The sequence below is a fragment of the Sus scrofa genome, chromosome 13 (assembly GCF_000003025.6).
Source record: "Sus scrofa isolate TJ Tabasco breed Duroc chromosome 13, Sscrofa11.1, whole genome shotgun sequence".
Taxonomy (NCBI): domain Eukaryota; kingdom Metazoa; phylum Chordata; class Mammalia; order Artiodactyla; family Suidae; genus Sus; species Sus scrofa.
In genome coordinates, this window is record NC_010455.5 from 137,809,069 (window position 1) to 137,833,852 (window position 24,784).

Here is a 24,784-nt window from a genome sequence, read left to right on the forward strand (position 1 = left end):
GACACCATCCCCACAGCCCGGGAAGGCAGCAGCCCCGCACACTTAGTAATACTGTGCTCCCCACCGCAGTGTGGAGTCCTGACATGATAACAGATACCCCATAGCAGCTGAATTTGCATCACTGTGTCCTCTGCCTTTAAGATTGAGGTCATTCTCTCCTTTCTAGACATACACACCTGCACTTCTACAGCTTCAATATCCGTGGTTGTGAGCACACCGTTGTAACTAAGTTATTGGGTTTAAATTCTCAAATTGCTTAGTGGATGCAAACTGTTACATTTGGAATGGATAAGCAATGAGGTCCTACTGTATAGCTCAGGGAACTCTATCCAAACTCTTGTGATGGAATGTGATGGAAGATAATATGAGAAAAAGAGCGTATATATGTACCACTGGGTCACTTTGCTGTATTGCAGAAATTGACACAACATTGTAAATCAACTATACTTTAATAAAAAACTGTTTAAAAAAATCCTCAAATTGATTACTCTCAAGATAGGGGCATTACAGTTACAGAAGAGAAGCTAGACAAAGTCTGATGTCAGTGGTAAGGGTCTTTGACCTTAGCAAAAGTGGTTTTTTAAAAAGCTCCAACCTGTTTAACAGCTAGATATGCATAGATGAATAATATCTTTTGCAAAGGATACCAAAATGTTACTTTTTAAAAGTAATGAGATACTCTGGGTAAGCCTGGTAGTCATAAAATACCACAAACAAGTTTGGGCATTGTATATTATCTGTGACAGTGTCATATAAGTCAGTAGGATTTTTAGGGTCCTTTAGAGGAGGCACAATTAATGACTTGTTTCCAAGCGTGTAGGTTCCAGTAAGTACTCGCACATAATACATATACTTCTTCCCATTCACATCCGGTTTAGAGTATGTATCACTGGCAGAATAATTGGAATTGACAGCAAAATAGGTTCCTTTTCCAAATGAAGTCGCTGTGAAGAAGAAAACAAAACATTTATCATGGATTGCGATGAAGTCTATAATTTGATATGTTGACCCAGTATGTCAAACAATGCTAAAATAATGTTTAGTTCGCTCTAGAGCCTCTTTTAAAAATTGTGTGTGTTGTTCTTTTTTTTTTTTTTTTTTTTCCTTTTGGTCTTTTTAGGGCCACACCCATGGCACATGGAGGTTTCCAGGCTAGGGGTCGAATTGGAGCTATAGCCACCAGCCTACGCCACAACCACAGCAACACAGGACCCAAGTCACGCCTGTGACCCACACCACAGCTCATAGCAATGCTGGATCCTTAACCCACTGAGGGAGGCCAGGGATCAAACCTGTGTCTTCATGGATGCTAGTCAGATTCATTTCTACTGAGCCACTATAGGAAGTCTCCATTTGTGTGTTTAATTTGAAAAAAAAAAAAAAAAAAAGTCATTCCTCAATCCTGAAGGTCCAGTCAGTTCCTTTGGGATGAAACATGGTGAGTCCAGCCTAAAACTTTGACTGAACATGGCCCCTGACCATAAGAGAACATGCCGTCCACACAGTCCCCAGCCAGCTTGGGTTCTCGTGGCTGACAGCTCACTTGGAGCAACCAGATGATTTACTTGCTTCCTTACCATTCTTGCCAGCGTAACTTCGGTTAAAGCCATTTCCATTGACAAATGGCACTGAGTCAACATCCGTCCCATGGAAGAGCAGCTTCTCATTTATTATTTGGCTATTCTTGGCATCCATGTTGCTTTTCTTTGTCTGGTAGTGTCTCCAGAGATCTGGATTCTGGATCCTCTCAATCTGCAAATCCATAAGGAAAAATTCACTTTCAGGCCAAAAAGACTTTGTCAAGATACAGGACACAAAATGTGACCATTAATTTTCACAAGTACAGATTACAATAAGCCGCAAATTCAATGCCAAATGGCAGCTTTCTGCATTCAGAAATCTTTCTCGATCCAGTGTTTCACAGAAATGGGCCTTGGCAAGAATGTTAATTTAAACATCTTCTATGTACCACATGAGCACAAACCATGTTTAGGATCTGGATTAAGTCCTCATTATATGAACTTGGCTGGCCAAGGCCCTCCAGCTCCTCACTATTCCTGTTGCTGTCTACCTCATTTGTCACTTTGCCTCTCTCCTCCTCATTCTTGGGAGACTGGTTGATGGAGCTGTGTTCTAACAGTGGGAGAAAGCCTAGAGTGTCTAGGCATGAAGGAAATGAGTGAAAATTCATCTCTGGACCAGTTAGAAGAGTGGGGCATGAATCCTGGTGGGAGAGGTCTGGTTTTAGATCAGAACAGCCCTGCTTAGACTATACTCTGGACAGCAGCCTCCAGGATGGTAGTGGAAACTCCTGTGGTCTTGGACTGCAGATCAGTTTCTACAGTCCCCTAATCCTCAAGTAGTGGCAGTTTCATAAAACTGACTTGGGAAAGAGTGAGGGGTGGATGGGGGGAGTAGGGGGTGGGGGAGACCTCTCATGGAGAGGCACGAAGTGAAAATTCCATATGGTCAGAATCTTCTTCCAGTTCAAGAGAACTCTTGAGTCTGACCCTAATATTACCTGTCTTTGGCTGGGTTTCCCATTTTTAATGAAAATATAATTTGCCCTGTAGTTTAAATTCTTAGCATTCCCATGTATTTTGTCGATCTGGTTTGTACTTTTGAATTTTATTTTTCCTTTTACCTACAACTAAGTTTCTAATCTTTAAACTGTCTCCTTCCATTTAATTTCCATTTACTTTATTTTTATTTTATTTTATTTATTTATTTGCTTTTTAGGGCCCCACCCATGGCATATGGAGGTTCCCAGGCTAGGGGTCCAATTGGAGCTACAGCTGCCAGCCTCCACCACAGCCACAGCAACATCAGATCCAAGCTGCGTCCAAGACCTATACCACAGCTCACAGCAAGGCCGGATCCCTAACCCGCTGAGTGAGGCCAGGGATGGAACCCGCAACTTCACTGTTCCTAGTCTGATTTGTTTCCACTGCGCCACAAAGGGAACTCCAAATTTCCATATACTTTAAATTTTACTCATTCATTTTTACAAGCCTTAAAATTTTCTTCATATAGAGTTTGGAAACTATTCTTAAACCTAATTTCTTAATCTCTTCATTCTTATTTCTCACCCTTTTTAGTATATATGCTGCTGAGAATTTTATATTTACTATTTAAGTTAAATTTAATAACTACACAAAGAAAACAATTATATTAAGTAATTTTGAACATGGTAATCGGATTCTATATTCCTAATGGGATTAATTCTAAGGTTTAAAAAAACCCTGCAAATAAATCTTAAGCCTTACTTAGTAAGTTTATTTTAGCAGCAGTCTTCTGACTATGATAAACTACTACTTTGTTGTTTTGTTTTGTTTTTGTCTTTTTGTCTTTTCTAGGGCTGCTCCTGCAGCACATGGAGGTTCTCAGGCTAGGGGTCAAATCAGAGCTGTAGCCACCAGCCTACGCCACAGCCACAGCAACACGGGATCCAAGCCACGTCTGCGACCTACACCACAGCTCATGGCAACACCGGATCCTTAACCCACTGTGCGAGACCAGGGATCTAACCTGCAACCTCATGGTTCCTAGTCGGATTCGTTAACCACTGAGCCACGACGGGAACTCCTGATAAACTACTTTTATCAGACCAATCTTCTTGCCAACAACCACTAGAAGAGCTAGTAAGAAAGAAGTTTGAAGGTGAAAGGATTTGATGGGCTAAGTTCTTGGAGAGAAGGGAAGTGCAGAGTGAAACAAATCAGAAGATAATAGAATAACTTATTCAAAGTGCTTGAAAATAAATAACAGCTAATTCAGAAATCTGTACTCATCAAAAATATTGTTCAAAGAATGAAGTTGAAATACATTTTTAGACAAAAACTGAGAGAATTCATCACTACCAGACCTGCCCTAAAGAAATACTACATCTAGAGGAAAATGACCCCAGATGGAGGCATGGAAGTACAAGAAGGACTGAAAAGCAGTGGGGTGAAAGGGTAAATATGTATAGAAAAATTATATGAGAATCACTTTGCTATACACCTGAAACTAGCACAATATTGTAAATCCGTTATAGTTAGAAATAAAAAGCTTCTGATTTGATGCATCACCTACAAAATACTCTTGCAAAAAATATTTATATGAATTTACCCAAGCCTTCCAACCTAACTCTAAGTTTATCAGAAATAAAGAGGATAGAGGAATAAATTAAATGATCCCACGAGGAATCAGCCAAGTCTAGAATCTAGAAGAAAACTGCTTGGGTTTTTTTAAAAAAATCTAGGCAAGGCAGAGCCAGAAGGTGGAACATTCTATAACATGACTAGCTTAAACTCTTCTACAGTTTCAGTATCATGAAAAATAATATTTTAAAATGCAGGAGAATACTGTTCTAGGTGAGAAGAAATGACGGAAATATAATGACCAAATGCAATGTGTGATCCCAGATTGGGGTAGGGATTGGGGGAAAGTTATAAGAAAGCTGTTTTGAGCAATTGGGGGAATTTGAATATTGACTCTCTACTGGATATCATTGAATTAATGTTAATTATCTTACATAGGATAATGCTATTTGTGTTATTTAGGAGAATGTCAATTTTATGCTAAAATATATAAGAGTGTCAGGATATCTGCACCTTCCAATTGTTTCAGCAAAACGAGAGTGAGGGGGAAAAGCAAATATTGCAAAACTGCTGAATCTAGGTGGAAGTTTATGAATGTCAAAAATCTTAGCAACAAGACCTAACAGTCATGGGAGATGACAGACCACTCATTTTTCATGTTGGCATTTTCACACTACTAGATATCTCTGTGGAGATGCCTTAAGTACAACCTAGCTCTGCTTTTCCTGGTGCTATAGATTGGGATTTCACATAAGATTTAACTTGAAGAAAGGGTTTCCACTACAAAAGGGTAATGAAGTCGTTTCTCTGGCCAAGGTCTGCCAATACATGGTAAGCCTCCAGGGCCCACTGCAGACATTGCGGGTCAGCGGGGCAGTCCTGCTCAATCTGGACCTGGCATCTCATCCCAGTGTGCCAGTCAGCCACTACCAGAGGGCTGTAATTGGTATTTGGAATGAAACATCTCAACCAGTCCACCAAAGTGCTGCATACATGAATTACATTTTCTTGGTACCACATCTAATTGTTTTGCTCAGCTGGTATATACAGAGGGATCGCTCTATCAATTTAGCAAAGTTTACTTATTCTTCCAGTTTTATTGAGATATAGTTTACATAATACAGCACTGTAGAGTTTAAGATGTATAGCATAGGGATCTGACATGTACATCATGAAATGATCAACACAAGTCCAATGAACACCCATCATCTCATGTAGAAACAAAATTAAAGAAATAGAAAAAAACCCTTTTTCCTTGTGATGAGAACTCCCAGGATCCACTCACCCAACAACTTTTACATATAACATACAGCAGTATTAATTATGTTTATCATGTTTGTACACTGGATTCCCAGTACTCATTTATCTTATAACCACAGGTTTGTACCTTTTGCCTACCTTTCATCCACTTCTCTCTCCCTGCACCCCCTGCCTCTGATAACCACAGATCTGATCTCTTTTTCTATGAATTAGTTTGTTTTGGAAGTATACTTGAGCTACGACACTGTGCTACTTCCTATTATATAACGTAGGGATTTAACACTTCCATATATTTCAAAATGGTCACCACGATGAGTCCAGCTATGATCAACCACCATACAAAGATATGACGTGATTATTGACTATATTACCCCACACTGAACATTTCATACCTGTGACTCAGCTATTGTACAAATGGAAGTTTTAATCTCTTACCTGTTCCTCTCCTCCTTACATGGAAAAAAAATGGTATCAAATGTGATATTGAGGGAGTTCCCTGGTGGTCTAGTGGTTAGGATTTGGTGCATTTACCACTGTGGCTCAGGTTCAATTTCTGGTTTGGGAACTGAGATCCCACATCATGCCACATCCCCACCCCCCCAAAAAAAGATACTGAATTTATTATAAGGATGATTTTGAAAATATTCTCTGGGACTTTCTATACTTATTCATTGGAAAATTCCCTCAGGCGTGAGTTGCAGCATTATGAAAAACTGTGAGTCTTCTGATCAAATGCTTTTTTGATTTTTGATTTATGGACATTATGAATCTTCTAGCTGAGTGTTTACTTCTTTGCTTAGTCTACTAGGAATCTCAGGGACAAACTTGAGAGCCTCCTCTAGTAACTATCTAGGACCTCATGCGATGTATTTTTGTGAACTAACAATACCCCTATGTTATCTTATTTTCCCTACCCCTCTTTCTTTCTTTTCTTTTTGTCCATTTTCTTCATTTATTGATGTTATCTGAAGGTATGATATATATCCTTGTAGAACACTTCAGATCTTCTTTGAATTATTAGGTGCTTAACTACATGAATAAACAGAGTGGTAGCAGTGCAAATAGACAGAAAAAATTTCCAGAGAAAGAAAACACAGGCCTTACTGACATACTTGTTATTAAGGATAAAGGGAAGATACTCAAAGATCTCTAGCTGTACTCAGAAAGTAGTGGAACCAAGGACAGAAAGCGGGAAGGAAAGGGAAATGAAGAGATGATGAGTTAGGTTTTAGGGAAATTGACTTAGTGCCAGAGGCCCGCTCCGGCGGTCAGGGAGCGTGCACTTCCTGATTGGAGAGGGATGCAGCGTCGGCGAATGTACAATTATGGAGACAGCCTCTTTGTCCCTTCTTTCAGGGCGCTGGACTGCTCAAACTTTATTGGCAACAGTGGTTGATTATATAGACAGTTTTTCACTGCAGCTTACATTACAGTGTTAAAAGTACATTGGTTAACTATTACATGGTATAGCAGCTATGCATCCTGTTTTAAGATCTCTATCTTAACTAAGCTTAGTCAGTACTTTGAAGAGGCCATAAAACACAAGAATTTGGCATTTACAAACTTTGTAGACTGGTGTTTATCTTCAATGCGTTATGGCAGGGAGACAGTGTAAGTAAATATAAACCAACTTAATTAAACTAGCTATCACTAAAAAGCTTTTAAAATCAAAGACAAAACTCACAGCTAGGTTTTTTGGATAAGATATAGCTAACTTCTATGGACCTCATTAAAATCCTAACTCTAAAGTTACTATATAACTAGTTAATAGATAAACACTATGTTTTAACTAAGTTGGATTTAAATAGGGGAAAAGCCCTTCAGAATAAAGTTTTTATTATACTATTGTTGTAATTTTGTTAAGTCACAAATCACCATAGGACAATAAGAATGGGAAATAAGAATAATAAGTAAATAATCAGGAAAGACTGAGGAAAACTGAATAACAAATAAAACAGCAGAAAAGACTAAGTCACTCGAGAAACAATCCATATTCTCCAGTGCAAACATGGAAATTGTTTTCCCAGGAAAGCCCCAATTCTTCCCCATCAACATCAAAGTGAGAGCTGTGTACCTGAGGCCTGCCCTCGGCTTGTACCATGCAGGCAGGCTTTCATCCTGACCAGAGGCCCACCTTCAGCATGCACGTTCATGTGAGCTTTTTTCCTGACCAAAAGCCCACCTTCGGCTTGTACCGTTCGGGTGAGCTCCCTTTCTTGGTTAAGAACCTGCCTTCAGGTTTTTCTGCCATCAGGCAAGGTCCTTTTTTTGAGTCCCTGCATTTTCTCGGCTCCCCACAACTTAGTGGGCAGATATTTGAGTGGAGATTTTTACAGGCCACTGGGAGCACGTTCTAGAGCTTGAGTCAAAGATCCAGGTTGGTAATGTTGACTTGGAGGCTACCAACATTGAAGTAAGAGCTGCAGCCAAGAAGAGTAAAACCATTCCCTAGTGAAGTTCAGAGACAAAATATAAATCCTGTGAGCTTGAGCCCACCTAGGGACACACACTTAAAAAATAAAATTAAATAAGGGAGTTCCCATTCTGGCACAGCAGAAACGAATCTGGCTAGTATCCATGAGGATGCGGGTTCGATCCCTGGCCTTGCTCAGTGGGTTGGGGATCCAACGTTGCCATGAGCTGAGGTATAGGTCACAGACTTGGCTCAGCTCCCGAGTTGCTGTGGCTGTGGTGTAGGCCATCACTGCAGCTCCAATTTGACCCCTAGCCTGGGAACTTCCATATGCCATGGGTGTGGCCCTAAAAAGCAAAAAATAAATAAAAAATATAAGAAATTTAAAAATAATAAAATTAAATCAACCTATGGTAAGCTAGGATTGGGGGTTTAGAGGAGACACAGATGCCAGGGATAATGAAAATTAAAGGGGGAGAAAAAAGCATCAAAATAATATTGCCCAGAAGTCAAGGGAAAACAATTTCAAAAAGCGATAGTAATGTTTAAAAGCAGAAGATGCCAAAATAACGGAGATGAACAAGAAAAGAAAGGGCCCACTGGATTATCAGGAAGGGAGCACTGCTGATCTGTGAATGGTGGGGCAGAAGCACGTAGTCCTGATCGGAGGGACCTCAGCGTATCTCTTTGCCATGCTTGCTAGTTATCACCTCGAGCTTGGGAGTCACATCTTGGAATTTCTATTAGCCTCCTTCACAAAGTAAATGTATATCTTCAGTATTCTAATACCATATGGTCATCTAATATGATATTGTAATAACTGACACAATATCAATGTCTCAGTAATCATGGTGACACAAGGAGAATCTAGAATTTCAAATTGAATTGCCATAAAATAGTTACTTCTGTGTAAAAAATGTGATAGAAAGTGAGTGAAAAGAAACTTACTTATCCAAGACTATGATACCCCTTATTTCTACCATGTACGAAGCTCCATGTCAGTGGAAGGCTTACCTTCTCTATGGTGAAGTTTGAGCAGGTCTCATTAAACTTGCTTGCCACCATTTTGTATTCTGGATGGTCAGGCTGTAGTTCAACCACACAGACATTCTGCTGCTTCATATCACTCCAGTTTGGGGGGATCCCAACTGCAAAGCAGACGTTTGAAAATACCCTCACACCTGGGAAGGCTCATCTATGTCGTTCACATTCCTGGTATGCTTTGAAAAACTGAATATCATCTGTGCTCTTGCTTTACAATCTCCGAATTCAAGGTGTTCAAGAAGCCCCTTATCTTTCTAGAAGAATGTTTTTCAAAACGTGGACCACAGATAACCGACATCAGAACCAACCGTAACGCTTATTTAAAAAGAAAAAAAAAAAAAAAGGAGTTCCCGTCGTGGCTCAGTGGTTAACAAATCCGACTACGAACCATGAGGTTGTGGGTTCAATCCCTGGCCTCGCTCAGTGGGTTAAGGATCCGGCGTTGCTGTGAGCTGTGGTGTAGGTCGCAGACGTGGCTCAGATCCCATGTTGCTGTGACTGTGGTGTAGGCCGGCGGCTACAGCTCCAATTAGACCCCTGGCCTGGGAACTTCCATATGCCATGGGTGCAGCCCTTGAAAGACAAATCATCATCATCATCTCTCAGATCTATTGAATCAAAATCTCTGGAGAATGGGGGAGTTCTTGTCATGGCGAAGCAGAAGTGAACCCAACTAGGAACCGTGAGGATATGGGTTCGATCCCTGGCCTTGCTCAGTGGGTTAAGGATCCGGCATTGCCGTGAACTGTGGTGTAGGTCGCAGACCTGGCTCAGATCCCACGTTGCTGTGGCTCTGGTGTAGGCCGGCGGCTACAGCTCCGATTCGACCGCTAGCCCAGGACCCTCCATATGCCGTGGGTGCTGCCCTAAAAGGACAAAAAAAAAAAAAATCTCTGGAGAATAAAATCTGGGTACCTGCATCTTATGTTTGAAGCACACCCAGGTTTGAGAACTGTTCGTGTCGTATAACTCAGCTGCATATTCTGTTCAATCTTTGTCGTAATAATTTAACAGAAAATGATTTCCCTACCATTTTTTCATAAATAGTCACTACTGTTTTATTTACAAGTGTTCATGACTTTTCCCCAGAACTTACCACCACCACAAGGCCCTCCACATCTATTCTTTCATTATTCTTCACAGCATCCTTAAGAGTTGGGTGGGAGGTTTCGCTGTGAGGCAGGTTGTGGTGGCAGTTCTGTCTCCCCTCTGGCTAGACAGAATACTATACTTGACTGGTCATTGCCCCAGGGTTGCTCAGAGTCTGAGGAAGTCATTCATTCTGATCTTTCCATACACTGAGAGCCAATTTAGTAGTTTTGAATGGGGTGCTGATGTGGTCCAAAAGCAGGAATGGCTGTCTACATAAGGCAAGCATTCCCTTCCTGGGAATCTTGAAGGCTGCTTCCTGACATGTGTGTCAAGGCATTTTATCCTCAGGGCAGAGGAGGAAGTCACTTCTGGGAGAAGATCCTATAGGCTCCCCATCCACTCTGGGTCATCAGTTACAGACAGCGAGTCTGCCCACTCTCTGATGGCTGTCTTCAGCCTTTTGTTCTAGAAAGTCTTGGGCTACTTTTCTTTAAAGCCCATGGTCCTTCCTGACTGAAAGTCTTTACCTCCCCCAACAAAACCTGCTCTGGGAAGCTTGTAAACTGTAGAGATGGGGGGGGGAGCGCGATATTTGACTATTATGACCTTTAAGATAATCACCATCAGCTGTTGGGGGCACCCAGGCTTTATTTTCCTGGCCAAAATGTAAGCTCCTTAAGCATAGAGACCAAGTTGTCTATTTTGTTCAGTAAGGGTTACTTGAATTTTATCCACTTGGACAACATTTTGATGTATGTAAAACATACAACGCAGGCAAAAAGTAATGGACAAAGAGCATGAAAGTTTGATTTACCTTCACTCTTTGCATAGCGCTGAACGAGTAAGGTCTTTCCCTTTGCATCTGTTGCAATGCATGTGTTCAAGTCCACTGTGTAGCTCTGATGATTAATTTTGACATCAATTGTCTTTTTCTTTTGTTTCTTTGCATCCTCCAGTTGCATGTTGGTTATCTTGTCAAAACTCTGAAAAGTGTTACTGTCTTGATATTGCCATTCCACATAATCATAGGTACGATCTGCCAGGTATTCTTGTTCTTTGGATGATCTAACTCTCTTGATCATGTCTTCAATTGCATTTCTGGCCTGTATCACATCGGTGGTAATTCCAAAAACCTCAATCAAAGGTCTTTCACGCTCCAGGAAAATGGAGATATTTAACTTCTTTTGAAGCTCATTCAATTCCTGATATTCCTTTACGTCAAAGTATCTGATATATTCATCTTCATTGCAGTAGGGCCACTGTTCCTTTTTAATGAGATCTTGTATCCAGGAGAGGGCGTGGTCCACGCATTTTACATTTTCCCCACACACCTGAAAAACGGCTGATTCTGTTTTCTTTTCCAAAACCAAAAGATTCTGTTTTGGGGGAGATTTACTTGAGAAGCCCAAAAATGCTAAAAAAGAAAGGAAGATTAGCTATTTCTTTCTTTCCTTCATCTTTCCTCCCACCCCGCTCCATTCCTCTTTCTTCCTGTCTCTCTCCCTCTCTCCCTTTCTCCCCTCCGCCCCCCCCCCACACCTCTTTCTTTCTCACCATACTATACATCACCAGGACTTGTTTGTCTTATAACTGGATGTGTTTATCCTTTTGTCTACCTTCATCCCATTCCCCTCCAGCCACCACTACTCCCCACCCCACCTTTAGCAATCACCAATCTGTCCTCTGTATGAGTTCATTTTTTTGTTTTTTTTTTAAGATTCCACACACAAGTACTATCATACACTATTTGGTCTTTGTCTTATTTCACTTAGCGTAATGAACTCAGGGTCCAGCTGTGTTGTGGCAAGTGGCAGAATTTCCTTCTTTTATGGCTGGGTAATATTCCATTATGTATATAATTCCATTTTATACATATACACATATATACATGTGTGTGTGTGTGTGTGTGTGTGTGTATGCGCCACATTCTCTTTACAATTCACCTTTCAACACTTCCATGTTGTGGCTATTGCAAATAATGCTACAATGAACGTGAATTAAAGAGAGTGATTTCATTTACTTCAGTTGTATACCCAAAAGTAGAACTGCTGGATTGTATGGGAGTTATATATTTTAGTCTTTTGAGGAATTTCCAGGCTGTTTTTCATAGTGGCTGCACCAATTTACATTCCCCAAACTAGTGCACAAGTTCCTTTTCTCCACATCCTCATCAACCCTTGTTATTACTTATCTTTTTGATGATAGCTGTGAGGTGATCACTCGTTACGGTTTTGATTAGCATTTCCCTAATGATGAATGATGTTGAATACATTTTCATGTGCTTCTTGGCTGTTTGTATATCTTTTTTGGAACAAATATCTATTCAGATCAGATTGTTCGAGTTTTTGCCTGTTGAATTGTATGGGTTCTTTACATATTTTGAATTTAACCTCAACAGATATATGATTTGCAAATGTTTTCTCCTATTCAGTGGGTTGTTTTTTCATTTTGTTGGTGATTTCTTTTACTATGCAGAAGCTTTTTAGTTTGATGTAGTTCCACTTACTTATTTTTTCTTTTGCTGTTTGTGCTTTTGGGGTCAAATCCAAAAAAATCATTCCCAATGCCAACGGCAAGGAGTTTACCCTTATGTTTTCTTCTAGAAGTTTTGTGGCTTCAGGTCTTACACTCAAGTCTTTAATCCATTATGAGTTAATTTTTGTGCATGGTTTAAGATAGTGGTCCAGTTTTTATTCTTTTGCATATAGATGTCCAATTTATGTGCTTCTGAAGCAAGTACCTAACACTGATTATTGAAGAGACTATACTTTCCCCATTGTATGTTCTTGGCTCCTTTGTTGTAAATTAATTGAAATATGCGCATGGATTTATTTCTGGGCTCTCTGTGGTGTTCCATTGATCTGTATATCTGGTTTTATGTCAATATCATACTGTTTAGATTACTACAGCTTTGTAATATAGTTTGAAAGCTGGAAGTGCAATGCCTCCAGCTTTGTTTGTCTTTCTCAAGATTGTTTTAGCTATTCAAAGTCTTTTGTGGTTCCATACATATTTGAGGATTGTTTCATTTCTGTGATAAATGAATTGGAATTTTAATAAATATTGCATTGAATCTGTAGATTGCTTTAAGGAGTATGGATATTTTGACAATATTAATCCAGTATATCATCATGAACTATCTTTCCATTTATTTGTGTTTTCTTCAATTTCTTTCATCAATGTTTTATAGTTGTCAATGGGCAAAAGACTTGAATAGACATTTCTCCAAAGAAGATATTCAGATGGCCAACAGGCACACGAAAAAAAAAAAAAATGCTCAACATCACTAATTATTAGAGAAATGCAAACCAAAACTACTATGAGATACTACCTCACACCTGGCAGAATGGCCATCATTAACAAGTCGACAAATAACAAATGCTGGAGGGGGTGTGGAGAAAAGGGAACCCTCCTGCACTGTTGGTGGGAATGTAAGTTGGTACAACCACTATGGAAAACAGTATGGAGGTACTTCAGGAAACTAAATATAGAACTACCACATGATCCAGCAATCCCACTCCTGGGCATATATCCAGACAAAACGTTCCTTGAAAAAGATACATGCACCCGTATGTTCATTGCAGCAATATTCACAATAGCCAAGACATGGAAACAACCTAAATGTCCATTGACAGATGAATGGATTAAGAAGAAGTGGTATATATACACAATGGAATACTACTCAGCCATGAAAAAGAACAAAATAGCGCTATCTGCAGCAACGTGGATGGAACTAGATACTCTCATACTAAGTGAAGTCAGTCAGAAAGAGAAAGACAAATACCATATGATATCACTTATAACTGGAATCTAATATATAGCACAAAGGGGGGTAAGGGTAGGAGAAGATTGGAGAAAGGTGGTCAAAAGGTACAAACTTCTAGTTACAAGATAAATAAGTACTAGGGATGACATGTACAAAATGATGATTCTAATACTGTGACTTACAAGAAAAAAAATATATTTGGTCATTCAGATGACCAAATACTGGTGTCTGAAGTGGAGAGCAGTCTTGCGGCACTGAGTCCTTGACCTGTAGAATCTGATTCCATCTCTGGGTGGATGGTGTCAGTATTGGGTTGAATCCTCAGACACCCTGCTACAGTCTGAAAATTGTAGGTATGGGGAGGCCTCTAAACACACATTGGAATTGGGTCCAGAACCCTTTAATGACTGTAGTTAACACTCCTGTATGATGTATATGAAAGTTGTAAAGAGAGTAAATCCCAAGAGTTCTGGTCACAAGGAAAATGATCCTTTTTTGTTTGTTTTCTCTTTTTTATTATATTTATATGAGATGATGGATGCTAACTAAACTTATGGTGGCATTCATCTCACCATATAAGTCAAACCATTATGCTGTACACCTCAAACTTATGCAGTGATGTATGTCAATCATATCTCCATAAACCTGGAAAAAAGGTAGTAAACTATCCCAAAAAGAAGTTAGGAAAAAGGGTTGCTATTTCTTATGTGACATCAATCTTAAGAACATGCTTTTCATGCAAATGAACAACTCACATGCAATCTTAGACATCATGGACTGTTGGGGAGGAGGCTGAGATTCTTTTCTTTTTTTCAGGTTGGCATAAAACACGTCCAGTATTTCAGGCAGAAGTATAACAACTTTAACTTTTTTCATAGACTTAACTGATCCTTTCTGCACAAAGTCTTCAATGGCATCAATTATGGCTGTAGCAACATTATCTGGGTCTTGTCTGGCATTTCCTGGAAAGGTAAATAATAAAAATGACTGGGAAAAAAAAAAAAAAAAAAAGACCCAGCTGGATTTTATTTTTTTTTAAAAGACCCAATTGGAAAAGGCTGAGGGATAAATTAGGGATTCCAATTCTCAGAATAAATTTCCACTCCCCAACTCTGTCACCATAGACTTTTCTAACAATGCATCAGCAAACACTTTTGAAGTCCTTGCATGTAATGGAGAATTTTTGTTCCGGAATGTCAGAAAGCCAACAGCTCAACAAAGAATAAAGGACCCAAAAGCGTAACTTGGTGTCTGATGTTATCTGCTCAGCTAATCCCAGCTCACTTTGTTTCTCTATGTTACAAAGCACAATTAACCTTTCTTGGCTCACTAGTGTCCTCAAAAGATCCATTAAAAAGCAGAGGATAAAAAAATAAAATAAATTAAATTTAAAAAGGAAGTTACTGTCTTGGCTCCGTGGTTAACGAATCCGACTAGGAACTATGAGGTTGCGGGTTCGATTCCTGACCTTGCTCAGTGGGTTAAGGATCCAGCATTGCCGTGAGCTGTGGTGTAGGTCGCAGACACGGCTTGGATCCCACGTTGCTGTGGCTCTGGCGTAGGCCGGTGGCTACAGCTCTGATTCAACCCCTAGCCTGGGAACCTCCATGTGCCGCAGGAGTGGCCCAAGAAAATGGCAAAAAGACAATATATATATATATATCATGCTCTTTATAGAGAATATATATATTTATATATATATATCATGCTCTTTAAAGAGAACAACAATTTTTTGTTGTTGTTCAGTCATTTCTTGATGATGCATATATCCTTATTCTCTCAGATGTCTTTGGGGATCTGAGCTAATTTTCTGAGACACTTGGAGCTATAAACTAGTTGCCACAATCTATAATTCTTTGCATGCAAGTTATCCATGAGCCTCCAAGAAGTTTTTCCTCCCATAGGCAGTGTTATTTTAGTTGACTTGCAGGGTTCAAGGTTGCCACCTGAGCAGGTTTTTTCCTATTAAGCATGCTCCATATCTTGTTTTTCAAGCCTACCACCTAGGTAAGATGATGAAAAGTTCCTTGAAAAGGCTCATGAAAAGCCATGGAAGCAGTCCCAAATGAATAGCAGTCACAATGCGGGAAGGGGGCAATGTGAAAGTCCCCCGGCCAACCTGGCATGAGACATGAGAGGCCACTTGGATTGTGCCTGTTGATGGTACCCACTCTTACTGCAGAAATGAGAGCAGACCTCTTTCACTTGGCTATGGAGACAACAGTAGGAATGTAGACAATACCCACATAAAAGTAACCTAGAGCATTTATGCAGTTTCTTTGATTAGATGATCAGGGAAAGAGAGAAATTCTCCACTGCAAGACTGTAGAATTTAAATGGGTGTTCAGATACATTCATCACTCTCAATTATCTAGGCACTCAGGACACAGAGAATGTGCCATGTGGGGATGAACAGGTATTCGACAGGAGAAGTATGGAAAATTGAGGGAAAGGCTATGCCCCAAAGGACCGTGTAACAGGTGGAATATATTGAACCTGGTGTGTTCAGGGGCACAGATCTTTTTTTGAGAAAGAAAAACCAAGGGCTATGCGGGGGAGTGGGAAAGGCACTGGAGCAGGAAGTCCAGATCTAAATAGGAGACTATAAACATTTCGGCAAAAGATAAGAGCTGAACGAAGAGAGGAGGCCAGAATGAAGAATTGGGTGTAGGCGCTGAGGACATGTTTAGGAAGAAAAGACAGCAAGACAAAGCACAGAATGATCAATCCAGGGCTCGGCGTCCAGTCAGCCTCATTCCACTTCAAGCCTGAGAGGGTTTGTCTCCCTTGAGCAGGTAGCTCTCTTAAGGGAGACCAAGCAGGAATTCCTGATCAATGCACATGACTCAGATTTCTGTGGAAAGAGCTCAAAGAGCATCACTGTACAAAGGATAAACCCAAAGCACCATCCTTATAAATGACGAATCATACAATCCGTAAGTAGTTTGAGGAAAACAAGAAACTCCAAAGAGGTGGGCAGCCTGAAAGGAGGAAAGTGCAGAGCTGCATTTCTGACCCATTAGAACCCACTGGGTTCTGGTGACAGAGAGGCTGAGATGCCCTAGGACCAGCTTCCTGTTGAGGAGGTGATTGAAGAGGGAAGGCCATGCTGACTGGGAGTCAGCCACAGGGAGGTGGGTTTTCTGCACTGATGTCTCTTTGGAGAGGGGATAGAGGGGAACTTAAAGACTAAATTATGGGGGAAGAAAAAGAGAAGGGAGCTGATAAAAGTGATGAGAGATGGGCTTTCTCTTCCCCTCCTTTCCCTTTCATATTGGAAAGCAAACGTCAGTTCCCCTCATGGCTCAGTGGTTAGCGAATCTGACTAGGAACTATGAGGTCGAGGGTTCGATCCCTGGCCTCGCTCAGTGGGTTAAGGATCCGGTGTTGCTGTGAGCTGTGGTGTAGGTCACAGATGCGGCTCAGATCTGGCATTGCTGTGGCTGTGGTGTAGGCCAGCAGCTACAGCTCTGATTAGACCCCTATCCTGGGAACCTCCATATGCTGTGCGGATGCAGCCCTAAAAAGACAAAAAGAAAGAAAGAAAATTTCTACTATCCCAACACCCTCCTCAGTCTTCTTTGTTTCTCCCTCTTTTACTTAAACTACCCATAGCCTTACCTTCTTCCCTGAGGGGCTGCCCTGGGTTGAGGAAGCCTCCCTGCATCAGACTCAGCAGTAAGTACACTAACCATCAGTGCCAAACCCAAAGGAAAGAGGCCACCTTGGGATTTAGCCTTGACAGCCAGAGGCTACAAACCTGTCCCAATTGCTGGGAGGCAAACTGAGGAGTAATTCCGTTTTTCACACTCTTGCAGAACACAAGAAACAGATCTCCTGACATCATTTCCACCAATGACATGAATAATATTCTTGCACTTCAATAATCCACCTTTGGTAACTATATATTCATGGTGGCCCTGTTGAGCTGGGAAACACAAGACAAAAAGATGCAAGATTGGATGCTGAACCCACTCTGATTGCTTAAAAAAGCAACATGTCTGAATTGGCAAACAAAGTGTTTTATCTGATTAAGAAACTCCTGAAATACTATCTTTGATGAATTTTTCTTGTTTCTCTTTTTAACCGTGAGATGACTTCTCACGTCTAATTCTCTTCAACTGGAATTCTTTAGTAAAAGTGTGGTTTTAAAGCATGATTTTGAGATCAATAGATTGTCTCCTCAATCCCAAGATTTTCCCCATCTTCCATAGCCTCTTGCATTCAATCTTCCATTTAAAATGTAGGGCCAAAAAACAGCCTTGTGCCTTACCTTGTTGAGAGCATTCCATTTCTACACTTTCCCCAGCACATTTTAAAATTGCTTTGGAGACCCCTACGTGAGAAAATCAAGATGGTTACACACGTGAATAAAAAAGGTCATTGCAGGACAATTGAATCAAGATGATTGGCCCATTATCTACACACTTTCCCCATCATCAAAGGAGTCCTATAACTTGTGTAATTCTGATAACCAAGAAGAAAAATTCATAAAAGAATTGTTACCAATTATGAGAAACCATTTTAAAATTACTAATTAACATTAATAAGCCAAGTTGTAGAAACCAGTTTGGCTCTAGAAACCCTCCTTCACGGGCTTTCCTGGGAATATCACACTTGTCATAATTCTACATGTCAAGTACCTGCTTTGAGAGTAAATGACTTTGATGTTGAATTTACGATCACATCCGCTTTCTCTGCGGCGATATTTCCAGAGGCTACCTGGAAAATGATAGGGCCAATCTTCATTTCATGCAGTCCTAAATTGGGGAAACCTGATGTGAGAAAGAAAAAAAAAAATGGAGTCAGTCACAAATCGCCAACAGCAAGAATGATTTAACTCTCCTCGTCTTTGCCTGTACCGCTCTCATACACCACCACCTCTCACCCTCCCACTGTGTGTGTGTGTATGTCTGTGTGTGTGTGTGTGTGTGTGTGTGTGATCTCCGACATTTAATGCCAGGGCTCTGGCCCCGAGCCCCAGTGATGGTCTGTTTCTGAGAAAGGATTATAAAATGTAATATATATCAAAAGTGGAGTTCCGCTGCTGGCGGAGGTGAATTAGCCCACTCAAGCCCCTCTCTCCCACTAACTATAACTTAAAATGTGGTATAAATACAAAAAGCCACTCCTTGAAAACCGAGAAGTATACAAACAGCAGGCAGATTGGGGAAGGGAGTCAAAACTTGAAGACACAGCTTGTATGAGGGGAGTTTCTCATTTTGTTTAGAAATTTCACCTCTTTTTCTCACCCATTTTTGACCCAAGCATGGCCCTGGCTGCAGAACTACACAATGAGAAGAGGCAGCAAAACCCTTAGAGAATTCCTGTCTCTGTGGTCAGAGGACGGAGAAAATGGGTCCCTGTGAGCTGAAGAGTAGGGCAGAGAAGCCTCATTGTTATTATTTTTATTCTTATTATGTTGTCTTTTTAGGGCCACACCCATGGCACACAGAGGTTCCCAGGACGGGTATAACCAGAGCTATAGCTGCCGGCCTACACCACAGCCACAGCAATGCAGGAGCCAAGCTGCGTCTGCGACCTACACCACAGCTCATGGCAATACCGGATCCTTAACCCACTGAGCAAGGCCAGGGATCGAACCTGTGTCTTCACAGATGCTAGTCAGATTAGTTTCTGCTGAGCCATGACAGGAACTCACTAGAGAAGCCTCACTATTTTCTGCATTTTTTCTTTTAACATTCAGGCCCCCTCCCAAGGTGCCCCTGTTGCAGAACTCCATGACGGCACCACAGGGAACTAAAACTCTGAGAGACATGCTGTGTTTTGGTCCAGAAGAATCAGGACAAAAGGACTTGTGGTCTGAAAACTGTATCTGCGTTGTATGGGAAATCTCGGAGTTTTTGTTTATTTGCTTCCCCCACCACCCCACCACCATTTCTTTTCTCTCTGATCACAAAAAAGTATGAGGCAACAGAACAGGCAGATTCAACACTGAGAGGACCTTGTCTTTCTGACGAGAAGACTGGAAAATGGGCTCCTGCAAGTCAGAGAGTGTAAGGGGAATACTAGAGTGGTGAGCGTGAGAGGGTGATCCCCTGTTGTGTGTATGACTGGGGTCAACCCTGAGCTCACACTGGACCTGTGCACATGGAGCAGAACCAAGCTATGCAACAAAGCCCTTGGGAATGGAATTGATTGTGGAACTGCTGCCCACACAGAAGGGGAAGCAGAACTTGCCTCCTCTTTCACTTTAGATCAATAAACATGGCCAGTGTCTTGCATGTTCAGGTGTATCGAATATAATTTAATATCTTCTTTATCACAAACTGATTTTTTTCATAAAAATTATCTTGTCATTTTCCCCTTATCGCTGAAGAGTTATTTAGCAACTGGAAAAAATTTCTCAATTTAAAAGCTTTACTAAACCTTGTGTATCTCCAGCCTTGGGAATTTTGTCACTGATGAGATTTCCATTAGCCCTTCTGGCAAATTCATCTGAAAATGCCTAGAAATACAAAAACAGTTTTGACCACTATAATCCTTAGTAGATGAATTAATTCAATTCATCAGGTGTTTTGATCATGCATGCACAAATATTTAGGGGAGAACAATTCTGAAAGTATTATTTATTTTCATTATATAATTTTTGAGTTATAAAAAATACATAAAATTCTATTTCTATAAATATATATACTAAAAATTATCAAATTTAAAAAACATAAATACAAGGATGTTCATTATAATACTATTTATAATTGATAAAAATTATAACATTTTAAAAATCCAACAGGAAAATGATTAAATAAAATTTAGTATGTTGGAAGGGATCAAGATGGCAGAGGAGTAAGATGTGGTGCTCACCTTCTCCCACAAACACATAAAAAAAAAAAAAAACTACATGTAGAACGATTTGCACAGAACATCTACTGAATGCTGGCAGAACACCTTAAACCTCCAAAATGGGCAAGAAACCCTCCACATAACTGGGTAGAACAAAAGGAGGAAAAAGAAAGAGAAAGAAAAATTAAGACAGGACTAGCACTCCTGAGAGGGAGCTGTGAAAGAGAAAAGGAACTCACATCCTGGGAAGCCACCTAACAAACAGGGAGATCAGCTGAGACAGAGGGACCTCAAAACTCAGAGAAAAGTGCAGCAGTTGAGCTGAGGAGGGCAAAGCAGAGGGAGAGCCACACAGACCATTGGTACCACCACTTCTGGACACCACAGCCTGAGACGCTCGGGTGGGGGCTTGGTGCTGAGACTCAGGCTCCAGAGGTCAGTTCCAGGGAGAAGTGACCTCCTAGGTTTAAAATGTCAATAAATACATATTTATCAATAATTACCTTAAATGCCAATGGATTGAATGTTCCTATCAAAAGAACTTCTTTATCACAAATTGATTTTTTTGAGTGGCAGAGTGGCAGACTGGATTGAAAAAACAAGAGCCTGCAATACGTTGCCTATAGGAGACTCACCTATATGTGCCTATAGGACACATATAAATTGAAAGTAAGGGGATGGAAAAAGATATTTCATGCAAATGGAAAAGACAGGAAATCAAGAGTTGCAATAGTCAGAGCAGACAAAATAGACTTTAAAATAAAGGCCATAAAGAAAGACAAAGAAGGACACTATTTAATGATAAAAGGATCCATTCAAGAAGAGGATATCACAATCGTCAATATATATGTCCATAATATAGGAGTCCCCAAATATATACAACAAATACTAACAGATATAAAAGGAGAAATTGATGGGAATAAAATCATAGTAGGAGACTTTAACACCCCACTCACATCAATGGACAGGTCCTCTAGACAGAAAATCAATAAGGCAACAGAGATCCTAAATGACACAATAGAAAAGTTAGATGTAATTGATATTTTCAGGACATTACATCCAAAAAAAATCAGAATATACATTATTTTCAAGTGCAAATGGAACATTCTCAAGGACTAACCACACACCAAGGCACAAAACTAACCTCCACAAATTTAAGAGGATAGAAATTATTTCAAGTATCTTCCTGACCACAATGGCATGAAACCAGAAATCAACCACAGGAAAAGAAATGAGGAAAAACTGATTACATGGAGACTAAACAACATGCTACTAAAAAACCAATGGCTCAATGAGGAAATCAAAAGGTAAATTAAAAAATACCTCAGGACAAATGATAATGAAAACACAACCATTCAAAATCTATGGGATGCCACAAAAGCAGTTCTCAGAGGGAAGTTCATAGTGACACAGGCCTTCCCCAGAAAAGAAGAAAAATATCAAATCAGCAACTTAACCTACCTAAAAGAATGAGGAAAAGAAGAACAAAAACCTAAAGTCATCAGAAGGAAGGAATGCATAAAGATCAGAGAGGAAATCAATAAAGTAGAGATTCAAAAAACAATAGAAAAAATAAAACCAAGAGCTGGTCTTTGAAAGGGTAAACAAATTGACAAACCTCTGGCCAGACTTACCAAGAAGAGGAGAGGAAGAGGTAAAATAAACAAAATAAGAAAGGAAAAAGGATAAATCTCAATGGATACTGCAGAAATACAAAAAAAAATAAGAGAATACTATGAACAATTACATGCCAACAAATTTGACAACCTAGAAGAAATGGACAACTTTCTAGAGACATACAGCTCGCCAAAACTGAATCAAGAAATAGATCAATTGAACAGACCAATTGCTAGAAATGAAATTGAATATGTAATAAAAAACATTCCCTACAAATAGAAGTCCAAGAACAGGATTTCCCACTGTGGCTCAGTGATAATGAACCTGACTAATATCCATGAGGATGTGGGTTCAATCCTTGGCCTTGCTCAGTGGGTCAAGGATCCAGCATTTCTGTGAGCTGTGTTGTAGGTTTCAGGCACAGCCTGGATCCTGCGATACTGCAGCTGTGGTGTAGGCCAGCAGCTGCAGCTCTGATTCAACCCCTAGCCTGGGAACTTCCATATGCCATGAGTGTGGCCCTCAAAGGAAAAAAATAAAAACAAAAACAAACAAATGAACAACAACAACAAAAAAGTCCAGGACCAGATAGCATCACAGGTGAATTCTATTAAACATACAAAGAAGAATTTATACCTATCCTTCTTAAAGTTTTCCAAAAGGTTGAGGAAGAAGGAATAATCCCAAAGATATTCTATGAAGCCATCATCACCCTAATACCAAAACCAGACAAAGATACTACCAAAAAAGAAAATTACAGGTCAGTATCTTTGATGAATATAGATAAAAAATTCTCAAAATTTTAGCCAACTGAATCTAAGAACATATAAAAAAGATCATACACCACCTCCAAGTGGGATTTGTCCCAGGTTCACAAGGATGGTACAACATATGCAGATCAATTAACGTCATATACCACATTAACAAAAGAAAAGTCAAAAACCACATGATCATATCAATAGATGCAGAAAAAGCATTTGAAAAAATCCAACATCCATTCATGATCAAAACTCTTACCAAAGTGAGTACAGAAGGAACATACCTTAGCATAATAAAAGCCATTTGTGATAAACCCATAGCCAATGTAAAACTCAACTGAAAGCTTTCCCACTAAAATCTGGAACAAGACAAGGCTGCCCGCTCTCACCACTTTTATTCAGCATAGTATTGGAAATCCTAACCACAGCAATCAGACAAGCAAAAGAAATAAATTTACCCAAACTGGAAGAGAAGAGGTAAAATTGTCACTCTATGCAGATGACATGTACTATATACAGAAAACCCTAAGGACTCCACACAAAAACTACTCAAACTGATCAATGAATTCAGCAAAGTAACAGTATACAAGATTAACATTCAGCAATTGGTTGCATTTCTGTATACTAACAATGAAATATTAGAAAAGGAATATAAAAATACAATACCTTCTAAAATTGTACCCCCCAAAGTTAAATACCTAGGAATAAACCTGACCAAGGAGGTGAAAGACTTATATGCTGAGAACTATAAAACATTAGCCAAGGAAATTTAAGAGGATTCAAAGAAATGGAAAGATATTCCATGTTCCTGGATTGGAAGAATTAATATTGTTAAAATGGCCATACTACTCAAAGCAATCTACAGATTCAGTGAGATCCCTACCAAATTACTCATGACATTTTTCACAGAACTAGAACAAACAATCCAAAAATTTATATGGAACCATAAAAGATTCAGAATTGCCAAAGCAATTCTGAAGGAAAACAAACAAACAAAACAAAACAAGCAGGAGGCATAACTCTCCCAGGCTTCAGATAATATTACAAAGCTACAGTAATCAAGGCAGTGTGGTACTGGTACAAAAACAGGCATAGAAACCAATGGAACACAATAGAGAACCCAGAAATAAACCCAGACACCTATGGTCAATTAATCTTTGACAAAGGAAGCAAAAATATAAAATGAGAAAAAGTGTCTTCAGCAAGTGGTGCTGGGAAAACTGGACAGCTGCATGTAAGTCAACAAAACAAGAACACACACTCACACCATGCATAAAAATAAACTCAAGATGGCTTAAAGACTTAAACATAAGATAAGACACTATGAAACTCCTAGAAGAGAACATGGGTAAAACATTCTCTGATATCAACCACACAAATGTTCTCTTGGGTCAGTTTCCCAAGGCAACAGAAACAAAAACAAAAATAAACCAATGGGACCTAATCAAACTTACAAGCTTTTTCACAGCAAAGGAAACCATAAAAAAAAAAAAGACAAAAACACAACCTATGGAATGGGAGAAAATGGTTTCAACTGATGCAACCAACAAGGGCTTAATCTCCAAAATTTACAAACAACTCAACAGCAAAAAAACTGGCAACCCAATTGAAAAATGAGAAGGAGTTCCCATCATATCACAGTGGAAAGAATCCAACTAGTATCCATGAGGATTCGGGTTTGATCCCTGGCCTCGTTCAGTGAGGGGGATCCGGTGCTGCCATGAGCTGTTGCATAAGTTGCAGATGTGGCTGGGATCCTGCATTGCTGTGGCTGTGGTCTAGGCCAACAGCTGTAGCTTTGATTTGACCCCTAGCCTGGGAACTTCCATATGCCATAGGTGCGGCCCTAAAAACCAAAAAAAAAGAAAAAGAAAAAAATGGGCATAAGATCCGAATAGACATTTCTCCAATGAAGACATACAGATGGCTAAAAGGCACATGAAAAAAT

The 24,784-nt window shown here is 39.9% G+C and overlaps 1 protein-coding gene across 2 annotated transcripts in view; it reads right to left on the minus strand.

Moving 5' to 3' along the window:
* PARP14 (poly(ADP-ribose) polymerase family member 14) overlaps positions 431 to 24,784 on the minus strand; it is a 55,885-nt gene continuing 31,531 nt past the window's right edge. For both annotated transcript variants that reach the window (XM_021070260.1, XM_021070259.1), the window contains exons 9-17: positions 20,048 to 20,126; positions 18,301 to 18,432; positions 17,931 to 17,993; positions 17,418 to 17,585; positions 14,413 to 14,619; positions 10,706 to 11,305; positions 8,770 to 8,903; positions 1,578 to 1,752; positions 431 to 944 (exon numbers count right to left, since the gene is read on the minus strand). In XM_021070260.1, coding sequence (XP_020925919.1) covers positions 655 to 944; positions 1,578 to 1,752; positions 8,770 to 8,903; positions 10,706 to 11,305; positions 14,413 to 14,619; positions 17,418 to 17,585; positions 17,931 to 17,993; positions 18,301 to 18,432; positions 20,048 to 20,126 — 1,848 coding nt within the window. In that variant the 3' untranslated portion in view covers positions 431 to 654. The remainder of the gene's footprint in view (positions 945 to 1,577; positions 1,753 to 8,769; positions 8,904 to 10,705; positions 11,306 to 14,412; positions 14,620 to 17,417; positions 17,586 to 17,930; positions 17,994 to 18,300; positions 18,433 to 20,047; positions 20,127 to 24,784) is intronic.